The sequence below is a fragment of the Asparagus officinalis genome, chromosome 3 (genome assembly GCF_001876935.1).
Source record: "Asparagus officinalis chromosome 3, Aspof.V1, whole genome shotgun sequence".
Taxonomy (NCBI): domain Eukaryota; kingdom Viridiplantae; phylum Streptophyta; class Magnoliopsida; order Asparagales; family Asparagaceae; genus Asparagus; species Asparagus officinalis.
Window position 1 is genome coordinate 20,944,172 of NC_033796.1, and position 25,060 is coordinate 20,969,231.

The 25,060-nt window shown below is 38.2% G+C and overlaps 2 protein-coding genes and 1 non-coding gene across 5 annotated transcripts; 2 read left to right on the top strand and 1 right to left on the bottom strand.

The window, feature by feature from the left end:
* TRNAL-CAA lies at window positions 831-914 on the top strand. The gene has a single exon. It is a non-coding gene; the product is annotated as a tRNA-Leu (tRNA).
* Window positions 1,568-12,868, bottom strand: LOC109833314 (formin-like protein 11). Of its 3 annotated transcripts, none has more exons than XM_020400943.1 (7): window positions 12,328-12,868; window positions 5,584-6,085; window positions 4,897-5,509; window positions 4,633-4,820; window positions 4,035-4,267; window positions 2,455-3,334; window positions 1,568-1,960 (listed from the first exon to the last, which is right to left on the bottom strand). In XM_020400943.1, exons 1-6 carry the CDS (start codon window positions 12,460-12,462, stop codon window positions 2,474-2,476), a joined length of 2,532 nt encoding a protein of 843 aa, XP_020256532.1. In that variant the 5' UTR covers window positions 12,463-12,868; the 3' UTR covers window positions 1,568-1,960; window positions 2,455-2,473. The 3 variants fall into 3 exon arrangements, with proteins under 3 accessions (XP_020256532.1, XP_020256531.1, XP_020256533.1); XM_020400942.1 differs by having other exon boundaries at window positions 5,584-6,169; XM_020400944.1 differs by having other exon boundaries at window positions 5,584-6,169; window positions 12,320-12,868.
* On the top strand, window positions 18,687-21,872 carry LOC109833315. Its single transcript, XM_020400945.1, has 2 exons — window positions 18,687-20,191; window positions 21,066-21,872. The coding sequence occupies exons 1-2, from the start codon at window positions 19,474-19,476 to the stop codon at window positions 21,686-21,688; spliced, it is 1,341 nt and encodes a 446-aa protein (XP_020256534.1). The 5' UTR covers window positions 18,687-19,473; the 3' UTR covers window positions 21,689-21,872.

Sequence of the window (25,060 nt, forward strand, 5' to 3'; positions counted from 1 at the left end):
CGCCTTACAAAGCGTCACTTAGCGCCTCAGCCCGATTAGTACGGATCCCCTGCTCATTGGCCCACGGTCCACGGCCCACGACCCACGACTCACTAGTACTTATGAGGGATTAATTGATTTATTTAAGACAAAACAATTCTCGACTCGCGGTAACGAACTAAGGACCTTTTGAAATACCAAAACTTTTACTCCACTAAGCTACTAAGGATTTCTAAAAAATACCAGTAGTTAGTAACTATATAGTTTAAAAACTTATTATAGAAAGCAGTTTTGACCAAAAAATCCAACAAGATTTTAGGGACCAATACAAGAAAACCCCTCACAAATCACGATGAATTATTGTTTGTATTGGCTTTTGAGTACTTGCTAGAGTGTAATAAAGGAGTTTAGTACTTAATTCTCTTCCCATAAAGTGAGGTCAGTATACTAGCATTTTAAAACACTTGTGTTAGGGTTAGGGGGCGTTTGGTTCCATTTCTATAAACCATAGAAAAAGGAAAACACTCAAAATATAGATTTCCTTGTATTTCTTAAAAAAATATAGGCGAAGTTTTGAGAAATCAAACAATATAAATTTCCTATTTTCTTGTACTTTGTTTGTTTGATTCAAAACAAGAAAATAAGCCTATTGCTTTATAAAAATAGCAAGTTTTTTTCTTCTTTTGTTTGGTTACATATAAAAAATTTATAGAAAGGTGTCAACAATGTTGTTAATCACTTTACAAAGACTAGTTTAACAGCTAGTTGGAAGAAATTTGTTTCTGGGAAATTGAAAGCGGTGATGTCAGAAGGAATGATCATATAAAATAAATTAACCGCTTAAAGCAAAAGTCAGGATGGCCGAGTGGTCTAAGGCGCCAGACTCAAGTTCTGGTCCTCGTGAGAGGGCGTGGGTTCAAATCCCACTTCTGACATTTCGATTTTTTTTTCCTTTCGACATTTTTTAAAATTGAATAGTGGGAAATAGAGGAAATTGAATTGCATTCTTTTCCAATAATTTTTTTGTTAAAATTTACTAAAGCAAGTAATTATTTCTTTTATATCATAACATAGAGTCAAACCAGGTTTAAATGAATGTAAGAGATACAACTTCGTAGAGGAATATTGGAGCTTATAGCACTAAATTTAATTTAGTATATTGCCTCCATCTTTACATAGAAGTATGAGTTAAATTTAAATGTACTATAAAAACTTTCGTATATCTTATTTCATAATAAAGCATAATAGTTGTTCTTCCCATGTCTTACTGCTTATGCAGTACCTTGTGTTTTTGTCATTTAGAAATTTTACTAAGATAAAAGCAAAATGTTTGGCGCGGTCCAATGGGTCATATGACATGACAAAGTCGTATTGCTCCCCTGTAGGGGCGCCTAGATTTGATTCCCATATACGCCAAAGCCGTGGTTGTTGGTGTCAGTGTTGTTAGTTGTGGTTGTTGCTATTGTTGTTACGCGCGTCAAAAGATTATTTTCCTTCTTTTTAAAGCAAAATGTTTGGCAGCATTCGCGCGTTCATGAGTCTAGTGATTATAGACGTCCATTTGTTGTGCTGTATTCAAAACTCAATATGAAAGCATAATACACATTTTCCTCACAAAAATGGAACGCGTTTGTACAATAAATCAACCAATCTAACACTTCATTCACAAAATGGAGTCACTCTAAGAAAAAGAGTATTAACAAAATGGGTAATAAGACCCCACTGTTGACAACGTTAGATCTCTCAGCCAACAATTGTTCCCTTTCTGAATACTCCACCAAAAATGCTGGATTTGGTCCCGTGCCAATCTTTCCATGGCATCAAGAACCACAAACGTTAGTTCTTTTGGGTTATAAACAAGCAAATATATTGACAATGATGCGCAAAAGTAGCGCAAGATTGGTCTTTGATGCCATATATCACAGTTCCAAATAAAGGCGACCACAGGCTGATGGAAAGCTGCAGGAATCATTTAGTTTACCTGAAAATTTTCACCAAAAGATCATAAGAACAAGCATGTTTCAAACAGTAATGACCCTTATCAGCATTGACTCAAACTACAGCATGAACATCAAACTCAGATGATCCTTGCAATTCGCAGACAGAATATTGGTCATTAACACAGTTTTTATGCAAATAAAAAAATTCTCTTTTTGAGAGGAAGGGCATAGAAGAATATGACCTTGAAAACATGTCTTCAGTATTTGGTGAGCAACAGAAACATTGAAGACTCAAAGTGCTTCTAAAATATCAAGATAAACATATTTTCATAGAATAAATAATGTTCAATAATTTGGTAGCTTAGAGTAGTAAACGAAGGACAGAGAACGCTTTTCTACAATGGTATTAGAAAAATATTCTCCTCAACAAATTCATACAACTTAGTCCTCTAGTTACTATCAGCTGCAGTTCTAGATATCCGGATCAAACAAATGATGTCAATAAAATTTTCCACAAGTCAAAAGGAATATGTACCTCTTCAAGCTAATTTTCACTAGTCGTCATCATCATCAGAACCCGAATCATCCATTCGCCTATCCTTGATTGCAGGGAAAAGAAGCTGCCGTGGATCTCTAGCAGGCGACATTGCTGGCGACGTTGCTGGATTTTCTTTACTTCTCTGTGGTTTTGAATCTTTTGATGCTGGCTTCGGCAATAACTTCACTTCTCTGCATATTTTATCTATCATAGCCAGAAAATCCCTAACAATAACAAACAGCCTTAACCCCTCATCCTTCCCAGAATTCCCATGAAAATAGTCAGTAGTTTCCTTCACCAACAATCTCACCGTTCTCTCTTTCTCTAGTAAAGAAGTTACATCAGCCTCAGCATGTTCCACAAAACCTCTAAGCGACTGAGCAAACTGGTGCTCGTCGTGACAATTCTCCATTTTAGTCTTGAGAAACTCTCTTGTCCTTAAAAGTCTCTCACCAAGACTTGCCACTGTGTGTGTTAATTGATCAGCATCCAAACATGCAGCTTTTTTGACATTCTCAAGCTCACCGCTTAAGCCTGAGACGACTTTAAGGCCAAGGCTACGATAATTATCTCCAGAATCACTAGGGAGGTCTTCAAAAAGATCTTCAGAGGTTATGCTAGAAAAGCTGCATTGACTTTCTCGGGCTGCACGGACAGCACGAACACCTTCTGCCCGGATAATTTCTAGGACGACAAAGTGCAAAAGTGTTGTTTTTCCGTCGGTTCCTTTAACATCTGCCAGCTTTAGTAATGTATCAAGCTTAAATGCTTGTGCACCTCCACGATATGTACCATCATTCATACGATTGCCTGTTTTGAGAACAGCTTCTAATAGCTTTAAAAAAAGCCGGCTACTTCTTAACTCCTTGCATGCTATCTGGAAATAGATGAAGAGCAAGATAAGATTGTTTTCTGTCCTAACTTTGCTCAAAAAAATTAGGCACTTTAAACTAGAATGAAGTGGATTAAGCATACAATAGCTCAGGTTGAAGTTCCACAATAAAATAATATGGTTCCAAACAGATCGAAAATTTCCATAATATTCATATTGTAAGTGGTAAGAACTTTGGATCAAAGGTAAGTGTTTTCAATTGATTTGAATGAAAGACCCCTAGCGTCATCTATTTATGTACTTTCTTTTAGAAAAACTGCAGATAGGCCGCTTGTAGTGTAGTATCACTGTTTTGAAAATAATACCCCTGTTTTTGCAGATTGATAAACCGAGTGTATTCTTTTTTGATTCTATTTATGCAGTGTTCCTGTAGTTTCTTTTAGTGTGGTATCAAATGTCTTTGTTGACATTGATCTTCCTAAGTCAGAAAAATATTGCAATATATGGACACAACTGCCAGCTTACCCTATTTGAATGGCCATACATAATGTTAAAAATGTTACATCGTACTCTTACTTTTGCTTCAATCCAAATTCCAGAAGGCGAAATCCTGCTTCTTTAAACTCATTTTATTCATAAAATGGGAAGAAAGTAAAATCTAGTTCTAATTTTAGTTGTTCTATAAACTAAAAATAATAGAAAGGAATAAAAGAAAAAATAAATTGAGTCTGGGATGAATACTTGCCTCTAGAGTTGAAAAGGACTGCGAAATACTTGAGGCTTCCTCTGGCAGAGAACTCATAAAAAGCAAAGCTTCCATTCGTGGATAAGCAAACGGAATGTCCACTATGGCTCTTATAAATTGTTCTGCAGGGCCAAGCTGAGATGGCTCATTAAATGCCCGAATCTTCAGTTCTTCTTCAGTTGTAGGTGCCATTTTCAATAATATATGGAGTAACTCTGCTGGAAGCTCATTCCCTGGTACAAAAGAAAATATTAAAATTCTATATAAATTTTAGGATTAATTGTGTATAGACCCTCTGTTGTATTCCCAAACTAAACTTACTACCCCTGAACTTCTATTGCTGCAGATAAACCATGAGTGAAAATCTATTGTTGCATATAGACACCAAAAAAGGGTAAAAAAAAATTCATTCAGGAGGTCTATCTGCAATAGTAGAGCTACACAAGTAGTAAGTTCAGTTTCGCGATACTACAGAGGGTCTATCCACAAAAATCCTAAATTTTAATATCGGGAAGCAATTCCAAGATGTTCTCAAAAGGATTTTCTTGAACAAAAAATTATGTATACTATTTCATGAACACAATAAGATGAGAAATACCCTCCATAAGCGCATCACGAACCTCCTCTGATCTCACACTCATCGCCTTCAAAGAAATAGCCAAGTTCTGCGACTTTTTAGGATCAAGAATCCTAACAGGTGCAGCAGCATCCTTGTTTGACATAATCTTTTCCCCTCCTTTGTTATCAGTGTAACCAAATAGGCTTTCAATCATCTCCTCATTAAACCTAAATTCAAAAAACATCTATTTAACCGCCAAAATGAGATCTTAAGACCAATCCTAGTTCATGTAAAAAAGCTTACTGAAATGAACCAGCTTTTAGCTGATCCCAGACCATATCCTGATCAGGTTTTCCCTGAACCTTGTCCCAAAAGAATGGCTTAAGCTTTGTTTTTGTAGCATTTGCATTGTCTGTAGTTGCTCCTCCGAGGGCCTTTGGGGCAAGCGGTGGGCCCTTACCAGGTCTTGCGGGGCCTATTTTTGGTGGGGGTCGTGGAGCTGCACCCTTTGGTGGTGGTGGAGGTGGAGGACCTGATTGGGCCTTTGGTGGAGGTGGTGGTGGTGGGCCCGCTGGAGGATTAGCAGGTTTTCTCACAGGAGGAGGCGCTGAAGGAGGAGGAGGAGGTGGTCGTCGTTTAGGTGCAGGAGTTTCTTTAGTTATGCTACTTGGTTCAGGAGAAGAACTCAAATTTGAAGAATCAGAACTTGAAGAATTGGAATTTGAAGAGGCGGAATTTAAAGAAGCGGAATCTGAAGAAAGGGAACTTGAAAAATCGAACTTTTCTGGATTTACAGACTCAAGCTCAGCTGAATCATCCGAGCATGAAACGTGAATACTTTGGCTTGGATCAGTTTTAAGAGGCTTTGGTGGGGCTAATATACTGTTTGGAGTGCTAACAGATCTACGTGAAGAACCTGGATATAGAAGAAAAGAGATTAGTGAAAAACAAGCTTGAAACAACGATATCAAATAAAAAGAGTTTTTGTACCAGAGAAGCTTAGACTCAGACTCAGAAGTGGCCTGTCGTCCCTCATTGAATATCCTCCAGTGTAATACGTCTGACTTTGCCATCTAAAATAGCAGATAAATACAAGGGTGACGGTTACAGCAGTAACTGCTGCAGTTAGAGCAACAGCGATTATAACTGCATTATTATTGTTGCCTTGCGGAGGAGCTGGAAGTTGAGTTTCACTAGTATCATCAGATTTTTGTAGGGTAACTCTTCTATTAGGAGGTTGATCATCAGAAGGCTGGGCAGCTAAATCTCTACTTGAAGAACGGAGCTCACCGAGTAATGACTCAAGATAACTATGAAACCAAATTCTCAGGCTTTCTTCTGATGAATTAGGAAGGGGGAAGTTTTGCCTGATCAAACAATCGATAAAGCTACTATTAACTTCAGGTGGCAGAAGATTGAGGGCTTCTTGTATGCTCTCCTTCGCAAGTAATTCTGTTCTTAGGCTGTCCTCAGTGGAATCAGAAAGTGTTTCCTGTGAAAGGCAAGAAGCAGATTTTTGTACTTCTTCTTTGATAGGAACTAAATCAACACCACAATCTAGCCACATTTTCTCCACCTGTAGCCATCTTCTTGCATCAAATAAGTGATTGAAAAAGTTTTTTCCTTCTAACAAATTTAGTAGAAGTGCTGTTTCATCATCATGGAAATAATAAACACCGCAATTGCAAAAGGAGCTTTTGGGAAAAATGAGCAAGTCCTTAGTGTTAGAATGTGTCCTTCACCCAAAAAAATTACAACCTTAAGTATGTATTGAAAACTATGAAGTTTGCATCGAAGCTATAGTATTATAACCAAATTTAACTTTATATTGTGAAATTGGCAGCTCTAACACGACATCAGTTTTCTGTATGATTACTACACATCAAGGAATGAAAATGGCTATGATGATTGAAACTTGAGAAAATGACCGTGTGGGAGTAACCAAGTGATAACTGAGCAGCATATGTCAGCAAAAGCAAACTTCACCATTTATGTTGCAGCGGAGGGGCTTGACAGACACAAAAGATGTCTATACAAGACTGGACAAATAGAAAACAGCACACCAGTATTTAACGTGGTTCGGTCAGTATGACCTACGTCCACGGGCGAGAACAACAGAGAAATTTACTAACCACCAAAAGAGAATATTACAAAAGAGGAGACCACTCTCTAACCAGAGACTCTCACAAAGAAAGGGTCAAAACCTTTCTATCTCATTCTCTTCTCTCTCTATTTTCTTTTTCTGATTTCTTTTTCTCTCCGACTAATGCATTAAACCCTCTCCCCTCATCCCCCTTATATAGTCATAAGAAAATAATAAAATATACAAAGGGGTTGGTGAGGCTGACAAATGGGCTGTTAATTTTAAAAAGCAATCCCAAATTAGGCAGATGAAGACATTTTCAAAGTCACGTTTCTCACAAATCTACACATTGACTTTGAAAATGAAGATCTTCTCTTTACTCTTGCTGTCTCGCCAGAAGCCCCTTACGGGCTTAACCTCCGCTTTGTTGAACTCCAAGCAATTCGAGACAATGCTCGAACTTGCGCGAAGGTACGAGCTTCGTCATCATATCTGCTGGATTATCTGCAGTACCAATCTTCTCAATCTTGATGACTTTAATTTCTCTGATAAAATGATACCTGACATCTATATGTTTGGTTCTTTCATGATACATCTGATGCTTCGTCAAATGTATAGCACTCTGGCTATCACAAAATACTGTAGTAACACCTTGGTGTAATCCGAGATATTCAACCAAACCTCTCAACCAAATAGCTTCTTTCACTGCTTCTGTCATTGCCATATACTCTGCCTCTGTAATAGACAAAGCAACTGTCGACTGTAGAGTCGCCTTCTAACTAATGGCACTACCTGAAAGAGTGAATATATAACCTGTCAGGGATCGTCTCTTATCCAAATCACCCGCATAATCTGAATCAGAATAGCCAAGTATTCTGCAATCTGAGTCTGTGTTCCTGCCAAAATACAAACCAATATTAGCAGATCCTCTCAAATATCTAAGTATCCATTTCACAGCCTGCCAATGGTCCTTTCCAGGCTTATCCATGTACCGACTCACAACACTGACTGCATGTGAAATATCTGGACGGGTGCAAACCATCGCATACATAATGCTTCCAACCGCACTCGCATAAGGAACACAAGACATGTACTGCTCCTCCTCCTCAGTCTGAGGTGACAAATCTGCTGAAAGACGAAAATAAGCGGCAAACGGAGTCTTCACAGGCTTGGCATCAAGCATGCCAAATCTCTCCAACACCTTCTTGATGTATTTCTCTTGAGATAGGAATAAACTTCCTTCTCGCCTGTTCCTGTGGATCTCCATCCCTAAAATCTTCTTTGCTGCTCCTAAGTCCTTCATCTCAAACTCATGTTTGAGTTGAGATTTCAACTCGTTGATTTTTGACATATCTTTAGCTGCAATCAACATGTCATCAACATACAAAAGCAAATATACAAAAGAACCATCATTGAGCTTTTTATGATAAACACAACTATTATATTTACTCCTAAAATAACCATGCTCAATCATGAAAGTATCAAATCTCAAATACCACTGCCTCAGAGATTGTTTCAACCCATAAAGAGATTTCTTCAACCTGCACACATGATCTTCTTTACCTTCAACAATGAACCCCTCTGGTTGATGCATAAAGACCTGCTCCTCATGCTCGCCATGTAGAAAAGTTGTCTTCACATCAAGTTGCTCAAGCTCCAAATTAAAATGAGCAACCATGTCAAGCAACACGCGGATTGAGGTGTGTTTTACAACTAGAGAGAATACTTCATTGAAGTCCACATCTTCAGTCTGACTGTAGCCTTTAACTACCAAGCGTGCCTTGTACCTTACAGAATCTGTATCCGGAGCTCATTCTTTCTTCTTGAAGACCCATTTACAGCCAACGATCTTCTGTCCCCTTGGTGGCTTCACTAGCTCCCATGTCTGGTTCTTATGAAAAGACTCCATCTCTTCAGTCATTGCAACAGTCCAATTTGCAGCATCATTGCCACTAATAGCCTCCTTGTATGTAGAAGGCTCTGGAACCTCAATCAATTCTGCTACACTCAAAGCATAAGCAAGCATGTCTGTATAGCGTTGAGGCGGTCGGATCTGCCGTTTTGTTCTCCCGGTGGTAATATTATACTGTTGCTCTTGCGGTGTATCAGCATCTGAAGTTGAACCTTCCTCAGTATCAACTGGTTCAACATGAGTGCTCTCAAGCACTCTCTTTGAAGTTGAGCTCTCTAGCTCCACCTGCTTGCTAGACTCCTTTTCAGTGCCTGTAGTATCAATAACAAACTTCTTTCTCGGGTGAAGTATGAATTTTTTATCAAAAGTAACATCTCTACTAATAATAAACTTAGGTGACTTGGGATCAGAACACCACAATCTATATCCCTTCACCCCAGTAGCATATCTTAGAAAGATAGCTTTCTTTGCTCTGGGTTCAAGCTTACCATCATTAACATGAAAATAAGCAGAGCAACCAAATACTCTTAAATGAGAGTAATTAGCAGGGACAGCATACCATACCTCTTCTGGAGTCTTGAAATTAATTGCTGTAGAAGGAGATCTGTTTATTAAATAGCAAGCTGTATTGACTGCCTCGGCCCAAAAGTCTTTTGACAAACCAGCATTAGCATGCACCGAGCTCTCTCTAAAAGTGTTCTGTTCATCCTTTCTGCAACTCCATTTTACTGTGGTGTATGCCGAACTGTACGATGACGCACAATACCTTCATTCTTGCAGAACTGATCAAACTATGTAGAACAAAACTCCATCCCGTTATCGGTTCTGAGACGCTTCACTTTCTTTCCTGTTTGCTTCTCAATCATAACCTTCCATTGCTTGAAGGTTGCAAACACATCACTCTTATGCTCTAAAGGATACACCCAAACTTTTCTGGAATAATCATCAATCAATGTTAGCAGAAAACGAGCTTCACCTTTCGATGGAACCTGAGAGGGACCCCAAACATCTGAATGGATATAATCTAAAGTACCCTTGGTTCTATAGACACCGGTACTAAAGAATGCTCTATGGTGTTTACCGAAAACACAATGCTCACAAAAGTCTAATTTGCTGGTTTTCTGACCACAAAGCAGACATTGTTTGCTCAATATATCCAGTCTTCTCTCACTCATATGGCCTAACCGCATATGCCACAAATGTGTAGTGTCTGAATCTGAATCCTCTGAGGATGATACTACTGCAGCACCTGTCACTGTACTACCTTCAATGATATAGAGGGTATTTACCTTCTTTCCTTTCATCACAATAAGAGAGCCTTTACTTACTCTCAAAACTCCTCCTTCAGCCGAAAACTTAAAACCATTTGAGTCAAGGGTGCCTAAAGAAATAAGGTTCTTCTTTAACTCTGGAATATGACTAACATTGCTCAATGTTCTAACAATACCATCATGAGTTCTAATCTTAATTGATCCGATACTAATAGTCTTGTAAGGCATGTTATTTCCCAACAAGACATTCGCACCATCGATAGACTGATATGTGACAAACCAATTCCTATGTGGACACATATGGTAGGAACAACCCGAATCAAGAACCCACTCATTTTGTGAATGAGTATTAACACTAACTAAAAGAACTTCATGTGAACTAGAAGACTCTTCAGTTACAGTGGCAACTGAAGGTTTCACCTCCTCAGATTTCGACTGTGAATTATCCTTTGCTTTGAGCGCTGGACAATTAGGTTTTATATGCCCATATTTGTGACAGTAATAACATTCAACATTTTTTCTTGGCCTGGACGTTGATCTAGACATGTTTCTAGATTTGCCTCTACCACCAACACCCTTTTCAGGACGACCACGAGCGAACAAGCCTTCAGCTTGATCCTCTCCTCCTAAGACAGACACTTTCTGCCTTAACTCTTTTGAATGTAAGGCTGGTTTGACATCCTCTAAAGAAAGTGTATCTCTACCGTATAACATGCTATTGACAAAATTTTCATAGGAATGAGGTAATGAACATAACAAGATGAGTGCTTGATCTTCTTCATCAATTTTAACATCAATATTCTTTAAATCCATAAGAATAGTGTTAAGTTCATCTAAGTGGTCTTTAATTCGCATACCTTCTTTTATGCGAAGGGTGAAGAGGCGTTGCTTCAAATAAAGCTTGTTCGTCAGAGATTTCGTCATGTACAAGCTCTCCAACTTGAGCCACAAGCCGCCGGCGGTATCTTCATCGGCAACCTCCCGCAGGACCTCATCGGCCAAACAGAGCTGTATGGTACTATGCGCCTTCATCTCCAGCTCTTCTTTCTCATCATCGGACATAGATTCCGACAACTTAGCCTTTCCGGACAAGACATTGAACAGTCCTTGTTGTACTAGGAGAGCCCTCATTTTTACTCTCCACAAACTGAAGCTGTTTTTCCCAGAGAGCCCTCATTTTTACTCTCCACAAACTGAAGCTGTTTTTCCCATCGAATTTCTCCACTTTGTACTTCGCAGAAGACATCTTGAAGCCAATTGGAACAGTAACTGTATTTATGAACAGTAATCGTATTTGCGAACAGTAACCGTACGTATGAATAGTGACCGTACGTATGAATGATGACCTTACGTATGAATAGTAGCATTATTTTTTAACAGTACCGTACACGTGAATAGTATCTAATGCCTTTAAAGAGTAAATGATAATCTAGCTTATTTTCTAATGTGGAGGATCCACTTTTAGTGGCAGGCACAGAGCATACGATAAGCAGATACACGTACTCTAAGCAGGCTCTGATACCAGTTTGTTACACCGGAGGGGCTTGACAGACACAAAAGATGTCTATACAAGACTGGACAAATAGAAAACAGCACACCATTATTTAACGTGATTCAGTCAGTATGACCTACGTCCACGGGCGAGAACAGCAGAGAAATTTACTAACCACCAAAAGAGAATATTACAAAAGAGGAGACCACTCTCTAACCAGAGACTCTCACAAAGAAAGGGACAAAACCTTTCTATCTCATTCTCTTCTCTCTCTATTTTCTTTTTCTGATTTCTTTTTTTCTCCGACTGATGCATTAAATCCTCTCCCCTCATCCCCCTTATATAGTCATAAGAAAATAATAAAATATACAAAGGGGTTGGTGAGGCTGACAAATGGGCTGTTAATTTTGAAAAGCAATCCCAAATTAGGCAGATGAAGACATTTTCAAAGTCACGTTTCTCACAATTTACAAAGAATTTTTTTAAAAATAAACTAAAACTATCATTACACCGATGGATATAAAATGAATGAATTAGCCATTTACAAACATTAGCACGAACTTGCAGCAAAATAACAATATGACAGTACAATCTTCCATGGATATGGTTTCTGATGCATGCATAGACAATTTTGGGGAGATAGAATGAACCCAAAAAAAAGATGCACATTGTTTTCGTTCTTTACGAGAGAGATATCATACCACAAAATGAAGAAATAATTTTTATTTTATTTTTTTGCGCCCCCCCGGGGGTTGGTTGGTGTAGAAACTTGAGGGCGCATCGTTGTAGATATGGTATATAATTCAGCCAAGAAGGCAAGAACTCCACAATGCAATATCCAATTTAGTAAGCAGGCACATTCAACAATTTCATTGCCAAAAATCAATGTTAAGGCCAATAAATTAAATAAAAAGAAATGATAATATACCATAATAATGAAATTACAGAGGAGTAAAAAAGATGAAAACCTTATTACCGTCTGCTCATCAAAATTCGATCCCAAGAACGAACGAACATCCATACCGTGCCTTCCCGCCAAAACTCTCAAGGTCGCCAAATGCAATAACATCATAAATAGCCCCAAAAATCCACTTATTTTCAAACCCATCATCTCTCGAATCAGCCCTCCTATTCATTTCACCAAAAAGTTCCAATCTTCGGGATCATGAGAACATTACCCTTCGGAAAAATTTGAACCAAATTGGGATTTTCTCCAGATAGCGGATAAATTCAAATGAAAACGCCAGCTGAATAATTAGAACATAACGGTTCGATTTTTTTGGGAGAAACGTGAAGAAACCAGAGAGATTTCTTAGGTTTCTCCCTCTTAGGCCGGTCCAACTCAAATGGGGCAAAGAGATAGGAGGGCGCCGCCTTGCGACCAAATTTGGGAATTTAGGGTTTCTATTTTTTTTTTTTAATTGGGGGAAATTTTGTTGAACAGAGATGTAACGAAACGCGGGAGAAATTGGTGCAAATGGGACGGACCGTTGAGTCTCCCCGCATTGGTGTAGAGATTCTTGTGCTATTTTTGAGATAAAAGGATATGAAAATGATACTTGGGTCTATAACTCTATAATTAGCATCAAATGTTGTGGCACTAAGATTTATTTTTTCCTCTTACTTTTTAACTCCTTTTCCCTCCTCTTTGTTGCTGAAAATATAAAAAAAAAACAAAAGATTCTTAAAAGCATTCATTTTCTAGTCTAATCTGGATTTAATGTATAAAATTCCATGCTATTGTTATTACTATTCCAATGGTAAAATCATAGCATCTTAATAAGTGATACATGAATCACTTTCCCCACCCTTAAATCAGAGGAGAGAAGGGTGCAACTTATATGGTCAATAATTTGAAATACGGAGGTAATAAAGTTCTCCATGCTATCTTATCAAATGGAATTGATACATGAATGCGAGTTGTAAAAAAAAATACACACATTTTTTACCTCTGCTTCAAACTTGACAAAATATAAACTCGTCCACATCAACGACACACATTAAAAAACATGCACAAATGTTTTACCTCCCTATTTTAAACTTGACAAAATATAAACTTATCTCCTCCAACAACTCGCATTTGTGCATCGATTTCATTTGACAATATAACATCTGCAGTTGTACATGTTATGTCATTCATAAATGTATTTACTTTAAATTTGAATTCACAATTTTTCCAGACAAGTTTGTGTTTTGTCAACATAATACTAAGGTAGGCTGGCTGTGCCAATGCCTGGATCCAGCTGACTACCGCAACCTAAAAGCCACTGTAAAACCAAGAGGGATTAACAATATGTCAAGAAAAAAAATAAAAGAAATTCCGTTCATCTTCAAGAACAATTTCATCATTTATAAACTAGGACAGCAGTGCATGAAGTTTCGGACAACAAATTATTTTCTTATTCTATTTTTGGGAGTGAAATCACATTATAAATTGGTTATTAGCACGTTGATGCTGGCACATCTCTGCTAATTACAATAATAAACTTTACCAATGAACCGGATTTTTTGGTACATAATTGGGACCGATGCAGCTCCGATATCTAGATGACCTAATAATTGGGCTCCTGCTGCAGTGAGTCCATTCATAACAAAATTAGACAAAGATTTGACCATTGAAGTGAGCGATTAATTGACACTTGCTTAGAGACACCAATTTAATTCGGGTCTAATAATGCTGTGTTATTTACGTTTTAAATTCAACCCAGCGCCTCGTAATCTGCTCAACTCACCTCATGACCTCGGTCTTTGGCATGAGAGGTTAACAAAGTAATTTCATTTTAGCTGGCCCTTTGCCCAAACGAGGATCTAGAGGGCTGATGAACGGAGAAATGAGCTTATTAGCTCCCATCACATATAATAAGGAAAATAAGCAAGAATTGATGATTGTGATGATAAATGTCAGTAAGACCGTCTCATTGTAACTCTATAATTTTTATTTTTAACCTTTTTATGTTATTTTTATTTTTATTTTTTTGGAAAGTTAAAAGGACATGGATGAATAATTTTCAAATATTTCCTAGTTTATTTGGCCATGAGCGGAGGTTAAGAGAGCTAACCAGAGTAGAACGACTCATGTAAAAGATTTTAATTTTAATTTTTAAAACAAATGTCTTCAATTTTTTTACCCACCTATTTTAAGTTATAAAGATGATCGTATCCCAAATGATGTATGGTACTGAGGGAGATATATGGAATATTCTCACCATGACATAATCTCATGTTGCAAAGAGCTATAATAATGGACTTTAGCCCATATTGCTTCTCCGTAAATAGCTGATGACGTAATGAAAATATATGGTTAGGCATTAAGTGAAACATGGTTTTTTTTTTCTTCTTCCCTTTATTGTTTGTTTTCACCCTCTCAGATGAACCATTGAAGACAGAACTGTTAAGAGTGGATTTTGTTCGTCATGTGAGAGTTTTTGATTTGTCCCGTGAGAGTAAAAAGGATAAAGATGTAATAAAGATTATCCAGCATAAAAGAATGAAAAATACCTTAGGGATCCCAAAAAAGGAGACCCTGAGTGGGACAGGTGAGGTGTCGCCTCCCTGTCCTGTGATGCACTGTCATGAACAGTGCATCACGGGATAGGGAGGCGACACCTTACCTGTCCCACTCAGGGTCCCCTATTTTTGGGGTCCCTGTAGCAGCACTCTAAGGGCCTGTTTGTTTCACCAATTTTATGGAATAGGAATGGTATTTGGACCTGACAATGGCATTTTCGTAATTAATGGATTCCAAATGAATCCTAATCTTGAGTTTGGTTCAAAAAAAATTTATAGAATTGCTAATCTATAAAGTGGCTCAAACAGTGTATATTTCAGGAAATCCAAATCCAGTGCATTTGCTAGGAATTGGGTGGAATTTCTGACACCTCTCCTCTTTTTTATTCTGATTCCTAATCTTATTCCTAATTCTTTGGGTGAAACAAACATAGAATACAAAAAAAATGGGATTCCATAAAACTAAAATTTGTCTATAAATTTTTTATGGATTATGTTGGAATCCATAAATAAAATAGGATTCCTAATCCTATTCCTACCCTCTATTGAACCAAATAGGCCCTAAAAGAATAGATGAATAAAAGGATTAAATTAATTATTCATTATCTACAAACTTGGGGAAACTTAAGAAAGGTCAATAAAGTGGTAGTTATGGTCAAGTGTTGAAAATTTGCAATTATTTATGAAAGGTCAAAGATGGATTAGGAAGCGGAATGAGTTTAGAATTGGAAAAACAAATCACTTAAGGGCCTGTTTGGTTCGCTATTTTGAGCCGTGGAAATGTTTTTCTCCTCCTGACACCCGCTCCACATTGACAAAACCCATTCTAGGGTTTTCGTTTCCTAGCTTTGGTTCGCTTCTCCCTCTCGTCCCTCCAGCCCCGGAAATCCCCTCTACATCAGACTTTTTTTTCCGCCCCATTTCCTTCGAAAAGGAGAGGAAATCGCCCCCGATCTGTACTATTGTCAGATCTCGGGTTTTTGGGGGGAAACGGAGCTGAGGGCTAGGGTCACCTCCTCTTTTCCTCGCTTTTTCACTCTTCGCGCCTTGGTTTCTCTTCGTGGCTTGCGGGAGTTTTATACTGTTGATTTTATGCTTGATTTCTATAGAAGAAGGTCCTAGTTCCTATTTGTTGGTGTTTTTGCTGGATTTTGCTAAAAAATCAGCGCCTTTATTGGGAAAAATTTCGGGTTTTTTGCCGACTTTGATCTTCCTGGAAACTGATTTTAGACCAAAGGTATGATTCTCAACTCAGAATTGATTTGTTGAAAATTTTGTATGATTTGAATTATTATGATAAAATTTTGCTATGATTCTCAACTCAGAATTGATTTGTTGAAAATTTTGTATGATTTGAATTATTATGATAAAATTTTGCATTTTCTATAGTTATCTAAAAATTAACTTGAAAATTTTGTATGATTTGAATTATTATGATAAAATTTTGCATTTTCTATAGTTATCTAAAAATTAACAGAAATTTATCTGAAAATATAATTGTAATTAACTAAAAATATTACTGTAATTAACTAAAAATTATATTAATCATTATAAATATAATTGAAAATATTACAGAAATGAACTGAGAATTATCTTAAATGGTCTTAAAGTAACTGAAAATATTAACTGAAAATTAACTTTAGATCTTGCTATGCGTCATTTAAGTTTTGATTATTGACTTGCATATGAATGCTTGGTAGGTATATTAATTATTTCAATTTGATTTTTGCATCGTAGATGGATGGTGATGCTTGGTAGGTATATTAATTATTTCAATTTGATTTTTGCATCGTAGATGGATGGTGATGGGGATTGTACTGATGAACAAAGTGTTGTTAATGTGGAGATGGATGGTGATGGGGATTGTACTGATGAACAAAGTGTTGTTAATGTGGTTCAATGTGCTGCACTATCCGTTCTTGTTATAATAATTACATTCATAAGGAGAATGCAAACCAAACACAAGAAAAGTAAATACATTGGTTTCCCACCATTTTTTTGTGCGAACCAAACCAAAACAATCTATTTTTTGGAAAAGTTTAGAAAACTAAAAACTTGTGTTTCTTTACATGAAATTACAATTCCCTATATCTAGGAAACGAACCAAATAGCCCCTAAATTAGGTTGTACTGTGTATCTTAGTAATAGGTCTATACTGTGTATCTTTTTTTAGTGAAAATAGGGATTTCCCTATCAATATATAACTGAAACCCAGAGTCAGGAGAGATTACAAAAGAAGATATCTACTGCTGATTATGGCGACGTCTCCGAGGTGGAGAAAATGCCAAATCAGTAGTAGATGTCTTGGAAAGAAAACAGAAAACAATTATATAACTGCAGTGGTTAGCCCTCTAAAAACAAAAAAGAAGCTAGGAGGCTATCCACGGCCCAAAAAGGAGACCAAAAAGATCCAAGAGAAGGAACAGTGACCAGCTGGAAGTCATCTTCGGCTCATGTCGTCGAGTTGCTGTCCTTACTCGATTCTAGGATATCTGAGATACCCACGGCTTGAATCAGCTTCTTAATCTTGATCGACTTCTTGGAGGTGGATGCCCCTGCCCACAGGAGAATGAAGTTAACAGACTTCTTGATAATGCTATGAGGAGAAGACGAGATGTTGGAGAAGATAAGGTTGTTGCGCTCTTGCCACAGTACCCAACTGATGGTAGGGAAGCAAACACCCCATAATAGGCGGACAAATGCTTGGACTGAAGTATCTGAGCATAGAGCTAGACACTGTTCTGTGCTTGCTGGAAGAGAGGCAATACCTAATTTAAGAAGAAAAGGGGACCAGATTAATTGAGTCCCGTGGCAAGAGGAGAAAAGGTGGTCGTGTGATTCTTGCTCTGAACAGTAATTGCAACTTGAGTCTGCTAGCCACCCTTGAGAGACGAGTCTATCTTTGGTCTTCAGTCTAAGGGAACTAAGAAGCCAGAAGAAGATCTGAACTTTACTCGGCAAAAAGTTGTTCCATATAATTTGGAGGAAATTGGATCTCAATCCTCCATCAACTAGAGTGAGGCGAAGGGAATTAACTGAAAAGGATCTGGAGGTGGTTAGCAACTTGAGTCTATACTGTGTATCTTAGTAATTAAATTATCAAATATTGTACTCTTTTGTACTCCAGCTAAACTAGGCCACTCCAAACCTATACCAAGATTTCCTAGCTAGTTACGCCTTTACTAACTCATGTACATACCTATCATTTTCATGTAAATATAAAGCAAAGTTAGTAACTTTAACTGCTACATTTTGTTCTACAGACAATAAAAGAGCCCAGTGTGTGTTGGGCGGTCCTAGTACACGAGTTGCAAAAGTGGGTATCCTTTCAATGTGTGGGCCTAGCCTAAATTTGGGCCTCTGATCTGACACAGGGAGCTAATTTCCAATTTAGGCTCATCAAATTGGACCATCTTAATCAATAGACCCTAAACAAGAGGAGAGCTACAAAAATTGTGCATCATAATAACTCCAGTGCACCTATCAAAGATATGCATTTATTCACATGTGGACCTTAGATGGGGTCTGAATCAAACTAATGGGTCCAATCCTCCTCCTCCCCTCTCTCTCTCTCTCTCTCTCTCTTCAACAGCAAAGGTGGGTTCACCATAACTCTATATTTTAAATGCAGAAGGGCATTCTGGGTATTTTAAAAGAGCAGATATGCTCGGTATTCTTCACATTGAGAAGGTCATTGGATATTTGGATGATGGAGACGCAGCTCTGAAGTAAGTAGGTAATTCAATGCAATTTATTGACTGAATTAAGGGTGTAATAACTTCACATTTCCCCCTTTTTTTCTGTTTAATAATAATCAGGTCAATGTAAAAAGGCAAGAATAATCAGATGAAATAGAGGAAAAGGAAAAGCATGGAATGGGTGATAGTGTAATTTAAGTTGCTAGCTCAAGATAATAACAATATGCCACCTGGCGTTACTCTTTTGTTGAGACCTCCTTAGATTTCTGCTACAAAAGCTCCTATAATTTGCATGCAGCCCCTCTCTCCCCCTCTCTCATATGGCGACAGGGTCAGAGTGCAACCATTAATTAATGCGTATGGCCAATGTTTTCTTGTAGGTTCTCATGGCTCAAAGAGCAAAAGATTCCATCATTTGAATGCCCATTAGTCTTTTCTTTTTTATTGAGTTTAAAATCAATGATAATATATTTGGCTTCCTTCTCCCTTTGCTTGTTGTATTTGGTTTTTGCTCTTTCTGGGTCTCTTTGGCCTCTTCCTTTGAAGCCAAAGCTTGTCTCTTTTCTATCCTGAAAACCTTCGTTTAAAATCCTTCCTCCTACATTTGATTTTGCTCCCTGTAGGCTCTTCTCTGAGTTGGATTTACCTTCCAAGATAGGATTTTTCTGAACGTTTTAATCCTAGTCCCCTGTTTCTCCTCGTATGGGTGGCTTGTATGGAGTTTTCAAAAGAAAAATCTTCCTAATGACGGAAGGGTGTCAAAGGTGAAGCTTTTAATGGTGGCTAGCATGGATTTGGCAATGGAGAGTGATTGTGCTACCAGAAATTGAAAGACTTGTAACAGAGAGAAGAGTGAAGAAATAAAAGAAGATAAAGGGCCACACAAAGAGAGCAAAAGAGATAAGAGGAGGAGAAAAATGCCAACAGTTTGGATCTCTTTGAAGAAATCTCTCCACTGCAAATCTGAGCCCTCAGATGTAGTTGATCCAAAGTCCAGAGCCCATCATCATCATCAACCTCATCATCATCATCCTCATCTTAGCTCTATCTTAACAAGGAAAGCCCCAAGGTCTGGTTGCTCAAGATCCATAGCCAACCTCAAGGATGTAGTCATTCATGGGAGCAAGAGACACTTAGAGAGGCCTGCAAGTTGCAGTCCAAGATCCATTGGTAGCAGTGATTTCTTAAATCCGATAACCCATGAAGTTATCCTTAGTGGAAACTCAAAGTGTGAGCTCAAAATCACTGGATTTGGAGCTTCTTGCCATGAGAATGATGAAAACGGTGGCAATGGGCTTTTGGGCTCTACATTTGTGGGGACATTGAGGCCAGGTACTCCTGGGCCTGGAGCCCATCTTGGGCTTCAGTATAATCCTTCTGTTCGAGGAGCAAGCTCTGGCCATGCTTCTTCTCAGAGGAAGTCTCCTCTGTCTGGGGAGAGAGTGGGTTCTTCTCTCTCTAATGCAGTTTTCGGTAATGGAGTTGTGAAGAGTCAGCAGAGCTATGTAATGGCCAGGGCATCCCTCGAGGGTGGTGCTAATGGAGGTGGCTCTGCTAATGTGAGCTGTCATAGGTGTGGGGAGCAGTTTAGCAAGTGGCAGGCCTTGGAGTCTCATCATCTCTCCAAACATGCAGGTAACGATTATTCAGTGTTTGTTCCTAATTATAGTTACTAAGCTTTTACTTAGGTTTTGTTGGGTGATCATGTGGGTGGTCTCTGATATCAGTTTTTGCTCCTTGGGTATTTCTTTTTTTTTTTGTGAATTTTGTTTCTCTGTTTATTTAGTTCTGTATTAGAAGATCGTGTGTTTTATCATTGAATTGGGAGTGTCTTTTATCTATCGGAAATGTGTTCAATGGATTCATCTATATAGTTCCTACCCAGATTTTTATTTATCTGCTTATTTTATAAAATCTGCCAATAATTGATAAGGGAGTGAAGTACTCATTTTATAATATAACATCCTATGATTGCTAATGTTTCTAATGACTTGCCCCTTTGGTTAAAGCTAGGAGATTTTAGGAACCATTCTTTTACTGAAGGAATATCCATCAACACAATTGCTTGAGTTAGCAATAGAGCTAAACTTGAACAAGGGTAAATGGTTAACAAGTGATACTTGACTAGAGGAACTATGGTGTTCTAAAGTATTGTCTATCGGGTCCTCAATAATTGGGCAAATCATCCAAATCCCCTTTGTTCTTCAACTAAATGGTTTAGTTGCACTTTTTGTAAACAATTCAAAATATAGTTCTGTTTGACTCTTTGCTTGTCCTGAATCAAGTTATCATCAATTGAAGACTGGTAGAATTTGATTGTAAACAATTTAGGATTGATTGTAAAAATACTACCATTCTTCCTTTCTATCCTGCTTGAATCAAATTATACCAAGGTTTCAAATTGACATCCACATAATATTTTCTGTGACTGCAATATGTTTGCTCCTTTAGCACGTAATTCACACGCAGACATTGTTGTTAACATACTAGTTCTTGTTCATCTCCACAGTTACTGAGCTCGCCGAAGGTGACTCCTCCAGAAAGATAGTAGAGATAATATGCAGAACAAGCTGGCTAAAATCTGAAAGCAACTGTGGACGGATTGAAAGGGTCCTAAAGGTCCATAACATGCAGAAAACCCTAGCCAGGTTTGAAGAACATCGAGAAACTGTCAAAATCAAAGCCAGCAAACTCTCAAAGAAGCACCCTCGTTGTCTTGCCGATGGCAATGAGCTCTTAAGATTCTACGGCACGACAATTGCTTGCTCTCTAGGCATGAACGGCTCCTCAAGCCTTTGCCTATCGGAGAAATGCAACGTCTGCAGAGTCATAAGGCAAGGGTTTTTGATAAAGAAAGGAGAGGTCGGAGTTTTCACAACTTCAACCAGTGGAAGGGCATTTGATACAATTGAAGTTTATGAAGAAAACCCTTCTGTAAAAAAGGCTTTGATGGTCTGTAGAGTGATTGCTGGAAGAGTTCACAAGCCTCTGGATAACTTTCAAGAATTCACCGGCCAGTCCGGGTTCGATTCGTTAGCAGGCAAAGTTGGTTTATATTCCAACATTGAGGAACTCTACTTGCTTAATCCTAAGGCTCTTCTACCATGTTTTGTGGTAATATGTAAACCCTGAAGAAAGTTTATCCAGTTTGCCTTCTTCTGTAATTTTTTTTGTTTAGGACTGGATTCTTCATGACATACAGTCTAAAAGATTTTGATGTCTTATGTAACAACTACAAATTGTTTTGATGTCTTCATGGTTTGTACTGTTCATCTTATCAACTACCGTAACCAAACGCAAGCAATATCCGTGTTCATAGAGAAGCCTGTCCCATCTCTATCCTCATTAAATGATGGCATGTGTATTGGTGTCAGCAGATTTGAACTAAAGTGAGAAGCTTGTGCGCTGGCTTCTTGGATTCCTTACTGTTCTACAACTGTTCAATTTAGGGCTACACCCACCTCTCTGAAGAAAAAATTTATAACTTCAGTGATGTGGGGGAGCTTGAGTTTTTACAGTCAACTGTTCAATTTATTACTGCAGTAATTTGGTTCTCGGGCAAGTCTCTGACTGAAGGAACAATAGAGACGTCTAAAGGTATGAAGAATGAGGATGGCAAGTTATGGTCAAGTTTGTTAAGGCATCAATTTTTCTCAAAATTTATATTTATTACGTATGCTCTGGTTTTTGGTGGGAGATCTCTTTGGCATGTTATGCTAATTATTGGGCTTAACAGTCTTGTTTTTCTAGAAGCCAGCTAATGTGCTCACTAGTAGAGATAATGAGTAGTCTTTGATTAGCAAAATCAATATCTTAATGTCTAATTAAATATTATGGTCATACATTTCTCTCAAAAAATATTATGGTCATACATAAATGTGAACTAATGGAACTTGTACAATCATAGCTACCGCCTGCACTATTTTTTGGCTAAGTTGCACAAAGTTTCCCGTTTTTGGTACAAAAAATTACCATAAAGTTTATAAAATTTTAATGTTACTGCCATCGATCATGCAAAGGTAAAAACTTTCACCCTGAATGTTTCTCTATAATACTTACATGCTGATTTTAGAGCTTTTTAACTAATAATATTTGTTAAATCTGCTATTAAATCAACAAATTTTCTTTTTCAAACTTACGTTAGTTCTACTTCAAATAGAGTTAGGATATTTCTAATAATTTTTTTAACAAATGTTAATTGTTAAAACTCTAAAATTTGTATGTACATAGAGAAACATCCGAGTAAATTTTTTTTAGTTTGCATGATCAATGGTAATAATGTGTAAATTTTAGAAATTTTATGGTATTTCCTTTTTACCAAAATGCAACTTGTGGTTGTCTTTTTTCCAGGAATTTTTCCTTAAAAAGGAAACTTTATCACATTGTTGTGCAATTTGGCCCTATATTTCCCCCCTAGATTCTGAGATAGAGAGGAGACAAGACTGAAAACGAGGGACTTTAGAACTCATCAATGCAAATTTGAATTCAGTGTTGAGATGGCCACGAGCATTTGTTTAGAGCTAAATCTTAAACTCAGGGTTCCCTACATGCACTTGAATTCCCTGGGAATTGAGTGAAAAAATGTTTCAGTTCAGGAAGTGCAGAAATGAGGTAATTGTGGGGTCAGGTGTACATTAAGATAATATAAATATGACAAGATGACACTTTCTCTATCTCTCAATGAATATGGTATAGATATTTCTTGGTTTCTTCTGTATAAGTTAATACAAAATGAATTGTGTCACTTTGTTTTTCCCCTCTCTTTTTTATTATTTTTCTTTTAAGAATAGAACATTGGTGTTTGTTGTGCGCGGCGGAAGCTTTCTAGGGCAACACGAACAATAACTTGAACTAAACCACAAACAATATGCAAACCACAATCACAGCAAGAACAAGAATTTACGTGGTTCGGCAAGTTGCCTACGTCCACGGGGCAGTGGCGGAGCCACGTTGTGTTTGCCCTGGGCAGCTGCCCAGGGCAAGAAAGTGCAAAGCTTGTTACTAAGAGCAAGAAAGAAGCTGGATTGGGAGTTGTAGATTTGAAGGAGTTCAACATTGATCTAAATGGCTATGGAAAGCAAATGAGCATGGACTCTTTGGTAGGATCCGTTCCATCTTCTCTACATTCAAATCAGCTTTCTACTATCCAGTCTAGCATTGAAGCGCATCTCAGTCAATGCTTTGGAATGATTTTTTTATCAATTAAGGATGTTTTTCTTAATTTCTACTACTAGAAGCTTTGCACTTTCGCCCAATCGCCGATGTGTTCCCTCCGCATGCACAAATTTCTCGACAATGTGTTCCTCAAACATAGCTTGACGGTGCTCGACACAATTGCCAACATCGACCTCCTCTACTTCCTCTTGCTCGATACAATCCCTTTATTTTTCGCCCAGGGCAAAAAATAATCCTGGCTACGCCACTGCCACGGGGCAAGGAGGGGGGGAGTTCTTTCTACTAGAAATTAAGAGAATACAAATAGGGTTACAAATCTCTCAGACCAAACCCTAAAACAAATCTCTAGATCTCTCAAAGCTCTCTCACAATTGGATGCAATGATTCTCTCTCTTTGGCTGCTCAAATTCGTCCAACCTCTACCCTAAACAAACAGGTTTAGGTATATATAGAACTTACAAAACGAATCGGGTCGAAAACCTGAAAGCCCAGCCCAAAACAGCGTCGGTCGACCGGACCGGTCGACCGCGATCAATTCTGGTCGACCGGCGGCGAATGTTTCCATCAAAACTGAGCCGACACCAAACCATCCAATAGTTCCTCAACAAGTCCAGGAACAATACTCGAGCTGAAACACGATCTCCCCCCATCTTGATCAACTGATCAAACCGGCTGCATCTAAAGACTGCCTACGTATCCTCTTGCCCAAGGAATCAAGCCGAACGTAGTTCATACTAATGGCCTCCAAAGGCCTCAGCACTGAAGGATGTTCAAAAGCTTCAAACAATGACCAAATTTCACTCCTGAAACAACTTTGGTCAACATATCTGCAGGGTTGTCATTTGTGTGGACCTTCTCCAATATGACATCTCCATCATCCAAGACGTCCCGTACAAAGTGGAATCTGACGTCGATGTGCTTCGTGCGCGCATGATAAACCTGGTTCTTCGCCAAATAGATAGCCGACATACTATCACAATATATCCGAATAGTCTCTTGAGTGATCCCCATGTCCTCCAATAATCCACGCAACCATAAAGCCTCCTTAATAGCTTCAGTAACTGCCATATACTCTGCCTCTGTAGTAGAGAGAGCCACTGTGGACTAAAGCGTGCAACGCCAACATACAGGTGCACCTGCCAATGTGAAAGCATAACCTGACGTAGACCGGCGTTTGTCAAGATCTCCAGCATAATCTGAATCCACATAACCAATACAAGCCTGCCCGTCCTTCTCATCCTTCTGAAACACTAAACCAACATCCACGGTGCCTCGAACATACCGTAGAATCCACTTCATGGCCTCCCAGTGACCCTTCCCGGGGTCATG

Coding starts and splice junctions, on each gene's coding strand:
- LOC109833314 (XM_020400942.1), bottom strand. CDS start 12,462: ATGATGGGTTTGAAAATAAGTGGATTTTTGGGGCTATTTATGATGTTA. Junction 5,510..5,583: donor TCTGAGTCTAAGCTTCTCTG/GTACAAAAACTC, acceptor TTCTATATCCAG/GTTCTTCACGTAGATCTGTT. Junction 3,335..4,034: donor AGTCCTTTTCAACTCTAGAG/GCAAGTATTCAT, acceptor ATCTATTTCCAG/ATAGCATGCAAGGAGTTAAG.
- LOC109833315 (XM_020400945.1), top strand. CDS start 19,474: ATGCCAACAGTTTGGATCTCTTTGAAGAAATCTCTCCACTGCAAATCT. Junction 20,192..21,065: donor TCATCTCTCCAAACATGCAG/GTAACGATTATT, acceptor TCATCTCCACAG/TTACTGAGCTCGCCGAAGGT.